Consider the following 13,527-nt stretch of genomic DNA (forward strand, 5'->3'; position numbering starts at 1 on the left):
GCTCTTCTTTGAAATGGTGCCATAGAATCTTTTACGCCCACCTGAGAGGGCAGACGGGGCTTCGGTTTAAAGTCTCATCCGAAAGAGGGCACCTCCGACAGAGCAGCACTCCCTCAGTACTGACCCTCCGACAGAGCAGCGCTCCCTCAGTACTGACCCTCCGACAGAGCAGCGCTCCCTCAGTACTGACCCTCCGAAAGAACAGCGCTCCCTCAGTACTGACCCTCCGACAGAGCAGCGCTCCCTCAGTACTGACCCTCCGACAGAGCAGCGCTCCCTCAGTACTGACCCTCCGACAGAGCAGCGCTCCCTCAGTACTGACCCTCCGACAGAGCAGCGCTCCCTCAGTACTGACCCTCCGACAGAGCAGCGCTCCCTCAGTGCTGACCCTCCGACAGAGCAGCGCTCCCTCAGTGCTGACCCTCCGACAGAGCAGCGCTCCCTCAGTACTGACCCTCCGACAGAGCAGCGCTCCCTCAGTACTGACCCTCCGACAGAGCAGCACTCCCTCAGTACTGCACTGGGAGTGTCAGCCTAGATTTTGTGCTCAAGTCTCTGGAGTGGGACTTGAACCCACGACCTCCTGACTCAGAGGCGAGAGTGCTACCCACTGAGCCATGACACGAACTCCAGAAGGGGTCATTGGATCACCAGCAGGAATCTAGGCTGCTTCCCTCCCCCACCCCGTCCCCCAGGGTGCCGCCACCCTCGCTGAGATCAGTTAACTCTGAACAAAGGGTTTGCCTTGGAACCCTCCTGGTCTGTTACGAGTGTCAACAGTGGCACTCTCACCTCTCGTGTCAGAAGGTCGTGGGAAGTCCCACTGTGGAGACTTGAGCACAAAATCCAGGCTGACACTCCCAGTGCCAGTACTGAGGGAGTGCTGCACTGTCGGAGGTGCCATCTTTCGGATGAGACGTTAAACTGAGACCCCGTCTGCCCTCTCAGGTGGATGTGAAAGATCCCATGGCCACTATTTCGAAGAGCGAGGGAGTTCTCCCCAGTGTCCTGGCCAATATTTATCCCTCAACCAACATCACTAAAAACAGATTATCTGATCATTTATCACATTGCTGTTTGTGGGATCTTGCTGTGCGCAAATTGGCTGCCATGATTCCGACATCACAACAGTGAGTACACTTCAAAAAGTATTTCATTGGCTGTAAAGCGCTTTGGGAGGTCCTGAGGTCATGAAAGGCGCTATATAAATGCAAATTCTTTCTTTCTTTCTTGTTGCTCAGCTGCTCACTGGTAAAGTCTCTGAGCCGTCACTGAAGGCCTCGGTGGAGAGTGCCTCGGAAAGTTCCAGTCGTGCCCTTGTGAAGCTGGAGGTGGCAGAGACTCTATCTCCGTGTGTAAACAGTGCAGTCGGAGGTTTATCTTGGACCCACGAGACTGACCAGGTGATTTAAGTCGCTATGTACAGGATAACAGGCCAGCAGTGGGGAGGGGAGCGTCAAGGACTTAACCCTTTAGTGAGTGGAATAACTATGCTAGGTCCTTACAGTAACTACGACAACCTGCATTTATTATATAGCGCCTTTAATGTAGTAAAACATCCCAAGGGTCGTAAAGGAGGAGAGAGAGGTGGAGAGGCGGAGAGGTTTAGGGAGGGAATTCCAGAGCTGAGGGCCCAGGCAGCTGAAGGCACGGCCGCCAATGGTGGAACGTGAAGTGGGGGACGGACAAGAGGCCAGAGTTGGAGGAAAGCAAAGTTCTCGGGGGAATGTATGTCTGGAGGAGATTAGATGGGGAGGGGGGAGGCCATGGAGAAACCACAGCCAATCCTCACAGACACATGGAGAAACCACACCAATCCTCACAGACACATGGAGAAACCACAGCCAATCCTCACAGACACATGGAGAAACCACAACCAATCCTCACAGACAGACTCATGGAGAAACCACGGCCAATCCTCACAGACACATGGAGAAACCACAGCCAATCCTCACAGACAGACTCATGGAGAAACCACAGCCAATCCTCACAGACACATGGAGAAACCACAGCCAATCCTCACAGACACATGGAGAAACCACAGCCAATCCTCACAGACACATGGAGAAACCACAGCCAATCCTCACAGACACATGGAGAAACCACAGCCAATCCTCACAGACACATGGAGAAACCACAACCAATCCTCACAGACACATGGAGAAACCACAGCCAATCCTCACAGACAGACTCATGGAGAAACCACAGCCAATCCTCACAGACACATGGAGAAACCACAGCCAATCCTCACAGACACATGGAGAAACCACAGCCAATCCTCACAGACAGACACATGGAGAAACCACAGCCAATCCTCACAAACACACGGAGAAACCACAGCCAATCCTCACAGATAGACACATGGAGAAACCACAGCCAATCCTCACAGACACATGGAGAAACCAGGGCCAATCCTCACAGACACATGGAGAAACCACAACCAATCCTCACAGACACATGGAGAAACCACAGCCAATCCTCACAGACACATGGAGAAACCACAGCCAATCCTCACAGACACATGGAGAAACCACAGCCAATCCTCACAGACACATGGAGAAACCACAGCCAATCCTCACAGACACATGGAGAAACCACGGCCAATCCTCACAGACACATGGAGAAACCACAGCCAATCCTCACAGACAGACTCATGGAGAAACCACAGCCAATCCTCACAGACACACGGAGAAACCACAGCCAATCCTCACAGACAGACTCATGGAGAAACCACAGCCAATCCTCACAGACACATGGAGAAACCACAGCCAATCCTCACAGACACACGGAGAAACCACAACCAATCCTCACAGACACACGGAGAAACCACAGCCAATCCTCACAGATAGACACATGGAGAAACCACAGCCAATCCTCACAGACACATGGAGAAACCACAGCCAATCCTCACAGACACACGGAGAAACCACAGCCAATCCTCACAGACAGACTCATGGAGAAACCACAACCAATCCTCACAGACACATGGAGAAACCACAACCAATCCTCACAGACACACGGAGAAATCACAGCCAATCCTCACAGACACATGGAGAAACCACAGCCAATCCTCACAGACAGACACATGGAGAAACCACAGCCAATCCTCACAGACAGACTCATGGAGAAACCACGGCCAATCCTCACAGACACATGGAGAAACCACAGCCAATCCTCACAGACAGACACATGGAGAAACCACAGCCAATCCTCACAGACAGACACATGGAGAAACCACAGCCAATCCTCACAGACACACGGAGAAACCACAACCAATCCTCACAGAGACACATGGAGAAACCACAGCCAATCCTCACAGACACACGGAGAAACCACAACCAATCCTCACAGAGACACATGGAGAAACCACAGCCAATCCTCACAGACACACGGAGAAACCACAGCCAATCCTCACAGACAGACACATGGAGAAACCACAGCCAATCCTCACAGACACATGGAGAAACCACAGCCAATCCTCACAGACACATGGAGAAACCACAACCAATCCTCACAGACAGACTCATGGAGAAACCACAGCCAATCCTCACAGACAGACTCACGGAGAAACCACGGCCAATCCTCACAGACACATGGAGAAACCACAGCCAATCCTCACAGACAGACTCATGGAGAAACCACAGCCAATCCTCACAGACACATGGAGAAACCACAGCCAATCCTCACAGACACATGGAGAAACCACAGCCAATCCTCACAGACACATGGAGAAACCACAGCCAATCCTCACAGACACATGGAGAAACCACAACCAATCCTCACAGACACATGGAGAAACCACAGCCAATCCTCACAGACAGACTCATGGAGAAACCACAGCCAATCCTCACAGACACATGGAGAAACCACAGCCAATCCTCACAGACACATGGAGAAACCACAGCCAATCCTCACAGACAGACACATGGAGAAACCACAGCCAATCCTCACAAACACACGGAGAAACCACAGCCAATCCTCACAGATAGACACATGGAGAAACCACAGCCAATCCTCACAGACAAACACATGGAGAAACCACGGCCAATCCTCACAGACACATGGAGAAACCAGGGCCAATCCTCACAGACACATGGAGAAACCACAACCAATCCTCACAGACACATGGAGAAACCACAGCCAATCCTCACAGACACATGGAGAAACCACAGCCAATCCTCACAGACACATGGAGAAACCACAGCCAATCCTCACAGACAGACTCATGGAGAAACCACAGCCAATCCTCACAGACACACGGAGAAACCACAGCCAATCCTCACAGACAGACTCATGGAGAAACCACAGCCAATCCTCACAGACACATGGAGAAACCACAGCCAATCCTCACAGACACACGGAGAAACCACAACCAATCCTCACAGACACACGGAGAAACCACAGCCAATCCTCACAGATAGACACATGGAGAAACCACAGCCAATCCTCACAGACACATGGAGAAACCACAGCCAATCCTCACAGACACACGGAGAAACCACAGCCAATCCTCACAGACAGACTCATGGAGAAACCACAACCAATCCTCACAGACACATGGAGAAACCACAACCAATCCTCACAGACACACGGAGAAATCACAGCCAATCCTCACAGACACATGGAGAAACCACAGCCAATCCTCACAGACAGACACATGGAGAAACCACAGCCAATCCTCACAGACAGACTCATGGAGAAACCACGGCCAATCCTCACAGACACATGGAGAAACCACAGCCAATCCTCACAGACACATGGAGAAACCACAGCCAATCCTCACAGACAGACTCATGGAGAAACCACAGCCAATCCTCACAGACAGACACATGGAGAAACCACAGCCAATCCTCACAGACAGACTCATGGAGAAACCACAGCCAATCCTCACAGACAGACTCATGGAGAAACCACAACCAATCCTCACAGACACACGGAGAAATCACAGCCAATCCTCACAGACACATGGAGAAACCACAGCCAATCCTCACAGACACATGGAGAAACCACAGCCAATCCTCACAGACACATGGAGAAACCACAACCAATCCTCACAGACAGACACACGGAGAAATCACAACCAATCCTCACAGACACATGGAGAAACCACAGCCAATCCTCACAGACACATGGAGAAACCACAGCCAATCCTCACAGACAGACTCATGGAGAAACCACAGCCAATCCTCACAGACACATGGAGAAACCACAGCCAATCCTCACAGACAGACTCATGGAGAAACCACAGCCAATCCTCACAGACACATGGAGAAACCACAGCCAATCCTCACAGACACATGGAGAAACCACAACCAATCCTCACAGACACATGGAGAAACCACAGCCAATCCTCACAGACACATGGAGAAACCACAGCCAATCCTCACAGACACATGGAGAAACCACAGCCAATCCTCACAGACACATGGAGAAACCACAACCAATCCTCACAGACAGACACATGGAGAAACCACAACCAATCCTCACAGACAGACACATGGAGAAACCACAACCAATCCTCACAGACAGACACATGGAGAAACCACAGCCAATCCTCACAGACACATGGAGAAACCACAACCAATCCTCACAGACAGACACATGGAGAAACCACAGCCAATCCTCACAGACAGACACATGGAGAAACCACAGCCAATCCTCACAGACAGACACATGGAGAAACCACAACCAATCCTCACAGACAGACACATGGAGAAACCACAGCCAATCCTCACAGACAGACACATGGAGAAACCACAGCCAATCCTCACAGACAGACACATGGAGAAACCACAGCCAATCCTCACAGACAGACACATGGAGAAACCACAGCCAATCCTCACAGAGACACATGGAGAAACCACAGCCAATCCTCACAGACACATGGAGAAACCACAACCAATCCTCACAGAGACACATGGAGAAACCACAGCCAATCCTCACAGACACATGGAGAAACCACAGCCAATCCTCACAGACACATGGAGAAACCACAGCCAATCCTCACAGACACATGGAGAAACCACAGCCAATCCTCACAGACACATGGAGAAACCACAGCCAATCCTCACAGACAGACTCATGGAGAAACCACAGCCAATCCTCACAGACAGACACATGGAGAAACCACAGCCAATCCTCACAGACAGACACATGGAGAAACCACAGCCAATCCTCACAGACACACGGAGAAACCACAACCAATCCTCACAGAGACACATGGAGAAACCACAGCCAATCCTCACAGACACACGGAGAAACCACAACCAATCCTCACAGAGACACATGGAGAAACCACAGCCAATCCTCACAGACACACGGAGAAACCACAACCAATCCTCACAGACAGACACATGGAGAAACCACAGCCAATCCTCACAGACACATGGAGAAACCACAGCCAATCCTCACAGACACATGGAGAAACCACAACCAATCCTCACAGACAGACTCATGGAGAAACCACAGCCAATCCTCACGGACAGACTCATGGAGAAACCACAGCCAATCCTCACGGATAGCCAATGAAGTACTTTTTGAAGTGTGGTCACTGTTGTAATATAGGAAACATGACAGGCAATTTGAGCATAGCAAGATCCCACAAACAGCAATGTGATAATGGCCAGATAATTTGTTTTAGTGATGTTGGTTGAGGGATAAATATTGACCAGGACACTGGGACGAATTCCCATGCTCTTCTTTGAAATGGTGCCATAGAATCTTTTACGCCCACCTGAGAGGGCAGACGGGGCTTCGGTTTAAAGTCTCATCCGAAAGAGGGCACCTCCGACAGAGCAGCACTCCCTCAGTACTGACCCTCCGACAGAGCAGCGCTCCCTCAGTACTGACCCTCCGACAGAGCAGCGCTCCCTCAGTACTGACCCTCCGAAAGAACAGCGCTCCCTCAGTACTGACCCTCCGACAGAGCAGCGCTCCCTCAGTACTGACCCTCCGACAGAGCAGCGCTCCCTCAGTACTGACCCTCCGACAGAGCAGCGCTCCCTCAGTACTGACCCTCCGACAGAGCAGCGCTCCCTCAGTACTGACCCTCCGACAGAGCAGCGCTCCCTCAGTGCTGACCCTCCGACAGAGCAGCGCTCCCTCAGTGCTGACCCTCCGACAGAGCAGCGCTCCCTCAGTACTGACCCTCCGACAGAGCAGCGCTCCCTCAGTACTGACCCTCCGACAGAGCAGCACTCCCTCAGTACTGCACTGGGAGTGTCAGCCTAGATTTTGTGCTCAAGTCTCTGGAGTGGGACTTGAACCCACGACCTCCTGACTCAGAGGCGAGAGTGCTACCCACTGAGCCATGACACGAACTCCAGAAGGGGTCATTGGATCACCAGCAGGAATCTAGGCTGCTTCCCTCCCCCACCCCGTCCCCCAGGGTGCCGCCACCCTCGCTGAGATCAGTTAACTCTGAACAAAGGGTTTGCCTTGGAACCCTCCTGGTCTGTTACGAGTGTCAACAGTGGCACTCTCACCTCTCGTGTCAGAAGGTCGTGGGAAGTCCCACTGTGGAGACTTGAGCACAAAATCCAGGCTGACACTCCCAGTGCCAGTACTGAGGGAGTGCTGCACTGTCGGAGGTGCCATCTTTCGGATGAGACGTTAAACTGAGACCCCGTCTGCCCTCTCAGGTGGATGTGAAAGATCCCATGGCCACTATTTCGAAGAGCGAGGGAGTTCTCCCCAGTGTCCTGGCCAATATTTATCCCTCAACCAACATCACTAAAAACAGATTATCTGATCATTTATCACATTGCTGTTTGTGGGATCTTGCTGTGCGCAAATTGGCTGCCATGATTCCGACATCACAACAGTGAGTACACTTCAAAAAGTATTTCATTGGCTGTAAAGCGCTTTGGGAGGTCCTGAGGTCATGAAAGGCGCTATATAAATGCAAATTCTTTCTTTCTTTCTTGTTGCTCAGCTGCTCACTGGTAAAGTCTCTGAGCCGTCACTGAAGGCCTCGGTGGAGAGTGCCTCGGAAAGTTCCAGTCGTGCCCTTGTGAAGCTGGAGGTGGCAGAGACTCTATCTCCGTGTGTAAACAGTGCAGTCGGAGGTTTATCTTGGACCCACGAGACTGACCAGGTGATTTAAGTCGCTATGTACAGGATAACAGGCCAGCAGTGGGGAGGGGAGCGTCAAGGACTTAACCCTTTAGTGAGTGGAATAACTATGCTAGGTCCTTACAGTAACTACGACAACCTGCATTTATTATATAGCGCCTTTAATGTAGTAAAACATCCCAAGGGTCGTAAAGGAGGAGAGAGAGGTGGAGAGGCGGAGAGGTTTAGGGAGGGAATTCCAGAGCTGAGGGCCCAGGCAGCTGAAGGCACGGCCGCCAATGGTGGAACGTGAAGTGGGGGACGGACAAGAGGCCAGAGTTGGAGGAAAGCAAAGTTCTCGGGGGAATGTATGTCTGGAGGAGATTAGATGGGGAGGGGGGAGGCCATGGAGGGACCCGAACACGAGGATGTGTATTATATAACTGGGCAAACACCGATACTTCAGGAAACACATCAACACGAGACTCCAAACCAAACCACCGAGAAAACCACACAGACAAAATGTTTCTGTTTGCTCGATATGGACTGCATACCCTCTCCTCGTCGAGACACACTTTACCCAAGTCCAGAGGGCTTTAGGTGCAGGTTGACAAGAGCCTAAACTCAGAGACCGTTTGAGGCAGTACAAATGGCACTAGTTGCCCTGGGTTGGGAAGAATAAGGGTGCCCGTTCCTGGCCTGCTAGATCACAGAGTGTTACTGCTGTGGAACGCCATTTGGCCCATCTAAACTGAGCCATCCAGAAAGAAGCTGAAGTGTGGCGGAGGTGGGGCAAGGACAAGGTCAGGCTCTGCTACAATGCCCCCCATGCATGAATAGCCAACGCTGGCTGTCTAAGGGGCTCGCAGCGACTGGATAACATGCGGGCGGGTGGAACCACTAGGCGGCAAGAGGCAGCCCCCTTTGGAAAAGGACGGGCTGAAAGCAAGTGAGTCAAAAATAAAAACAGTAACTTACCACATCATCCTCTCTGTACTGCATACTGGAGGTGTAGTGCCTCAGCACCAGGATGGTGAGGAGGAGATAGACCACAGCAAAAACCGTGTGAAGCCACAGCAAGTTATTGCTGCAGAACAAAAAGGAATTCAGGTCACTGAAATCATCACGTTCGACGGGCAGACAGACAATACTTTCAATTGCAAAACTGTGATTTAAATTTAAATGTGGGGGAGTTCAGCACAGGCCTATCGTCCATCCGCAGGTCAACGTCAGGCTTATCCACAACAGGACCACCAACAGACCCAGGGCCTATACACAGCAGGACCGCCAACAGGCCCAGGGCCTATACACAGCAGGACCGCCAACAGGCCCAGGGCCTATAAACAGCAGGACCGCCAACAGGCCTGGGGCCTATACACAGCAGGACCGCCAACAGGCCTAGGGCCTATAAACAGCAGGACCGCCAACAGGCCTGGGGCCTATACACAGCAGGACCGCCAACAGGCCTAGGGCCTATACATAGCAGGACCGCCAACAGGCCTAGGGCCTATACATAGCAAGACCGCCAACAGGCCTAGGGCCTATACATAGCAAGACCGCCAACAGGCCTAGGGCCTATAAACAGCAGGACCGCCAATAGCTCTGGGGCCTATAAACAGCAGGACCACCAACAGACCCAGGGCCTATACACAGCAGGACCGCCAACAGGCCCAGGGCCTATACACAGCAGGACCGCCAACAGGCCTGGGGCCTATAAACAGCAGGACCGCCAACAGGCCTAGGGCCTATAAACAGCAGGACCGCCAACAGGCCTGGGGCCTATAAACAGCAGGACCGCCAACAGGCCTGGGGCCTATACACAGCAGGACCGCCAACAGGCCTGGGGCCTATAAACAGCAGGACCGCCAACAGGCCTAGGGCCTATACACAGCAAGACCGCCAACAGGCCTAGGGCCTATACACAGCAGGACCGCCAACAGGCCTAGGGCCTATAAACAGCAGGACCGCCAACAGCCCTGGGGCCTATAAACAGCAGGACCGCCAACAGGCCTGGGGCCTATAAACAGCAGGACCGCCAACAGGCCTGGGGCCTATACACAGCAGGACCGCCAACAGGCCTAGGGCCTATAAACAGCAGGACTACCAACAGGCCTAGGGCCTATACACAGCAGGACCGCCAACAGGCCTAGGGCCTATACATAGCAGGACCGCCAACAGGCCTAGGGCCTATACATAGCAAGACCGCCAACAAGCCTAGGGCCTATAAACAGCAGGACCGCCAACAGGCCTGGGGCCTATAAACAGCAGGACCGCCAACAGGCCTAGGGCCTATACATAGCAAGACCGCCAACAAGCCTAGGGCCTATAAACAGCAGGACCGCCAACAGGCCTAGAGCCTATACACAGCAGGACCGCCAACAGGCCTAGGGCCTATAAACAGCAGGACCGCCAACAGGCCTAGGGCCTATACCCAGCAGGACCACCAACAGGCCTAGGGCCTATACACAGCAGGACCGCCAACAGGCCTAGAGCCTATACCCAGCAGGACCGCCAACAGGCCTGGGGCCTATAAACAGCAGGACCGCCAACAGGCCTAGAGCCTATACCCAGCAGGACCGCCAACAGGACTGGGGCCTATAAACAGCAGGACCGCCAACAGGCCTAGGGCCTATACACAGCAGGACCGCCAACAGGCCCAGGGCCTATACACAGCAGGACCGCCAACAGGCCTAGGGCCTATAAACAGCAGGACCGCCAACAGGCCTAGGGCCTATACCCAGCAGGACCGCCAACAGGCCTAGGGCCTATACACAGCAGGACCGCCAACAGGCCTAGGGCCTATACATAGCAAGACCGCCAACAGGCCTAGAGCCTATACACAGCAGGACCGCCAACAGGCCTAGGGCCTATAAACAGCAGGACCGCCAACAGCCCTGGGGCCTATAAACAGCAGGACCGCCAACAGGCCTAGGGCCTATAAACAGCAGGACCGCCAACAGGCCTGGGGCCTATACACAGCAGGACCGCCAACAGGCCTAGGGCCTATAAACAGCAGGACTACCAACAGGCCTAGGGCCTATACACAGCAGGACCGCCAACAGGCCTAGGGCCTATACATAGCAGGACCGCCAACAGGCCTAGGGCCTATACATAGCAAGACCGCCAACAAGCCTAGGGCCTATAAACAGCAGGACCGCCAACAGGCCTGGGGCCTATAAACAGCAGGACCGCCAACAGGCCTAGGGCCTATACATAGCAAGACCGCCAACAAGCCTAGGGCCTATAAACAGCAGGACCGCCAACAGGCCTAGAGCCTATACACAGCAGGACCGCCAACAGGCCTAGGGCCTATAAACAGCAGGACCGCCAACAGGCCTAGGGCCTATACCCAGCAGGACCACCAACAGGCCTAGGGCCTATACACAGCAGGACCGCCAACAGGCCTAGAGCCTATACCCAGCAGGACCGCCAACAGGCCTGGGGCCTATAAACAGCAGGACCGCCAACAGGCCTAGAGCCTATACCCAGCAGGACCGCCAACAGGACTGGGGCCTATAAACAGCAGGACCGCCAACAGGCCTGGGGCCTATACACAGCAGGACCGCCAACAGGCCTGGGGCCTATAAACAGCAGGACCGCCAACAGGCCTAGGGCCTATACATAGCAAGACCGCCAACAAGCCTAGGGCCTATAAACAGCAGGACCGCCAACAGGCCTAGAGCCTATACACAGCAGGACCGCCAACAGGCCTAGGGCCTATAAACAGCAGGACCGCCAACAGGCCTAGGGCCTATACCCAGCAGGACCACCAACAGGCCTAGGGCCTATACACAGCAGGACCGCCAACAGGCCTAGAGCCTATACCCAGCAGGACCGCCAACAGACCTGGGGCCTATAAACAGCAGGACCGCCAACAGGCCTAGAGCCTATACCCAGCAGGACCGCCAACAGGACTGGGGCCTATAAACAGCAGGACCGCCAACAGGCCTGGGGCCTATACACAGCAGGACCGCCAACAGGCCTGGGGCCTATAAACAGCAGGACCGCCAACAGGCCTGGGGCCTATACACAGCAGGACCGCCAACAGGCCTAGGGCCTATACCCAGCAGGACCGCCAACAGGACTGGGGCCTATACACAGCAGGACCGCCAACAGGCCTGGGGCTTTTCCACAATAGGACCAGCAATGTCAGGTTTAGAGTCTATCCATGGCAGGACCAGCAAAGTTGGGCAACATAAGCAAAAACAGAGTCTGTTTTCTCTCTCTACAGATGCTGTCTCTGACCGGCTGTGTGTTTTTCCAGCATTTTCTGTTTTTATTTCAGATTTCCAGCATCTGCAGTATTTTGCTTTTTCTTGGGCTAGATAAGCTTTAATTTTTTTGACAGTTAAGTAGCTTGTAAACCACAAATAAAGAGGTTGTTTTTTTTTTTAAAAAATGTTCTCCCCGTTCTTTGCTGAAGGCACAGTCACTTTCCACCAGAGATTACCATAGATAGTGATCAGCAGCAGGAAACCGAACCAATCTGGGTTCAAATCTCACCCATAACATGTTGGGAAATTGAATTTATTAAACCTGGGCTCACACCAGAAATTGACCATGTTAAAAACCCAATCGGTTCACTAATGCCACCCCTACCTAGTCTGGCTACACGTGACTCCAGTCCCCTACTGTTTTAATGCCCTCAGGGCAACCAGGGGTTCAATTGGTTCGTAAATGATTCCAGCCTCCGCTATTCCACCCGGGAGGCTGCTCTATGTCTTGATCGTTCCATGTGGGAAGAGGAACTTGCTGATATCAGTCCTAAATTTGCCTTTGAGTAGTTTGAACCTGTGACCTCCTTACCCTACTCTCAGAAATTTTCCAGATTCACTATCTACTCTTATACACCTCGGTAAGATCACTTCTGTTTATGGCGCTCCCTTCATGGTGGTATATAACCTGCCAACACTCACTGCCTGGGCTCGCAGATGAAGAATGGTCACTTCTCCTAATGAAGCCAAAGGTAGTAGATCGGATATCACCCAACTCAGTACCACTGTCCATAATTCAGTCTCCAACTCAACACTTACTTGATCTTTATGTTTCCTATTGTTGTTCTCCCAAAACTCTGAGGATCTCGGTCTATAGATTTTAAAAAGAAAGACAGACAGACTTGTATTTACACAGCATCGCATCTCAAACACATCCAGTGAATTGCAGTGAGGTGCAGTGTACATAGCTCAGCACCAGCAATATCCCTCAAACAACAGACAAATAAATGACCAGGTCATTTGGATTTTGGTTGAGGAGAAATGTTAAAGAACGAACTTGCATTTATACAGCGCCTTTCACGACCTCAGGACGTCCCAAAGCGGTTCACAACCAAGGAAGTACTTTTTGAAGTGTAGTCACTGTTGTAATGTAGGAAAACGTGGCAGCCAATTCATGCACAGAAAGATCCCACAAACAGCGATGTGGTAATGACCAGATCATCTGTTTTGGTGATGTTGGTTGGGGGATAAATATTGGCCA

General features: G+C 52.5%; 1 protein-coding gene across 1 annotated transcript in view; it reads right to left on the bottom strand.

The window, feature by feature from the left end:
* The window catches only part of LOC137322203 (CSC1-like protein 2), a 111,852-nt gene that overhangs the window by 60,751 nt on the left and 37,574 nt on the right, over window positions 1-13,527 (bottom strand). Inside the window, exons 7-8 of the mRNA XM_067985318.1 lie at window positions 13,086-13,137; window positions 9,031-9,139 (exon numbers count right to left, since the gene is read on the bottom strand). Coding sequence (XP_067841419.1) covers window positions 9,031-9,139; window positions 13,086-13,137 — 161 coding nt within the window. The remainder of the gene's footprint in view (window positions 1-9,030; window positions 9,140-13,085; window positions 13,138-13,527) is intronic.

Source organism: Heptranchias perlo, chromosome 5, assembly GCF_035084215.1.
Source record: "Heptranchias perlo isolate sHepPer1 chromosome 5, sHepPer1.hap1, whole genome shotgun sequence".
NCBI lineage: Eukaryota > Metazoa > Chordata > Chondrichthyes > Hexanchiformes > Hexanchidae > Heptranchias > Heptranchias perlo.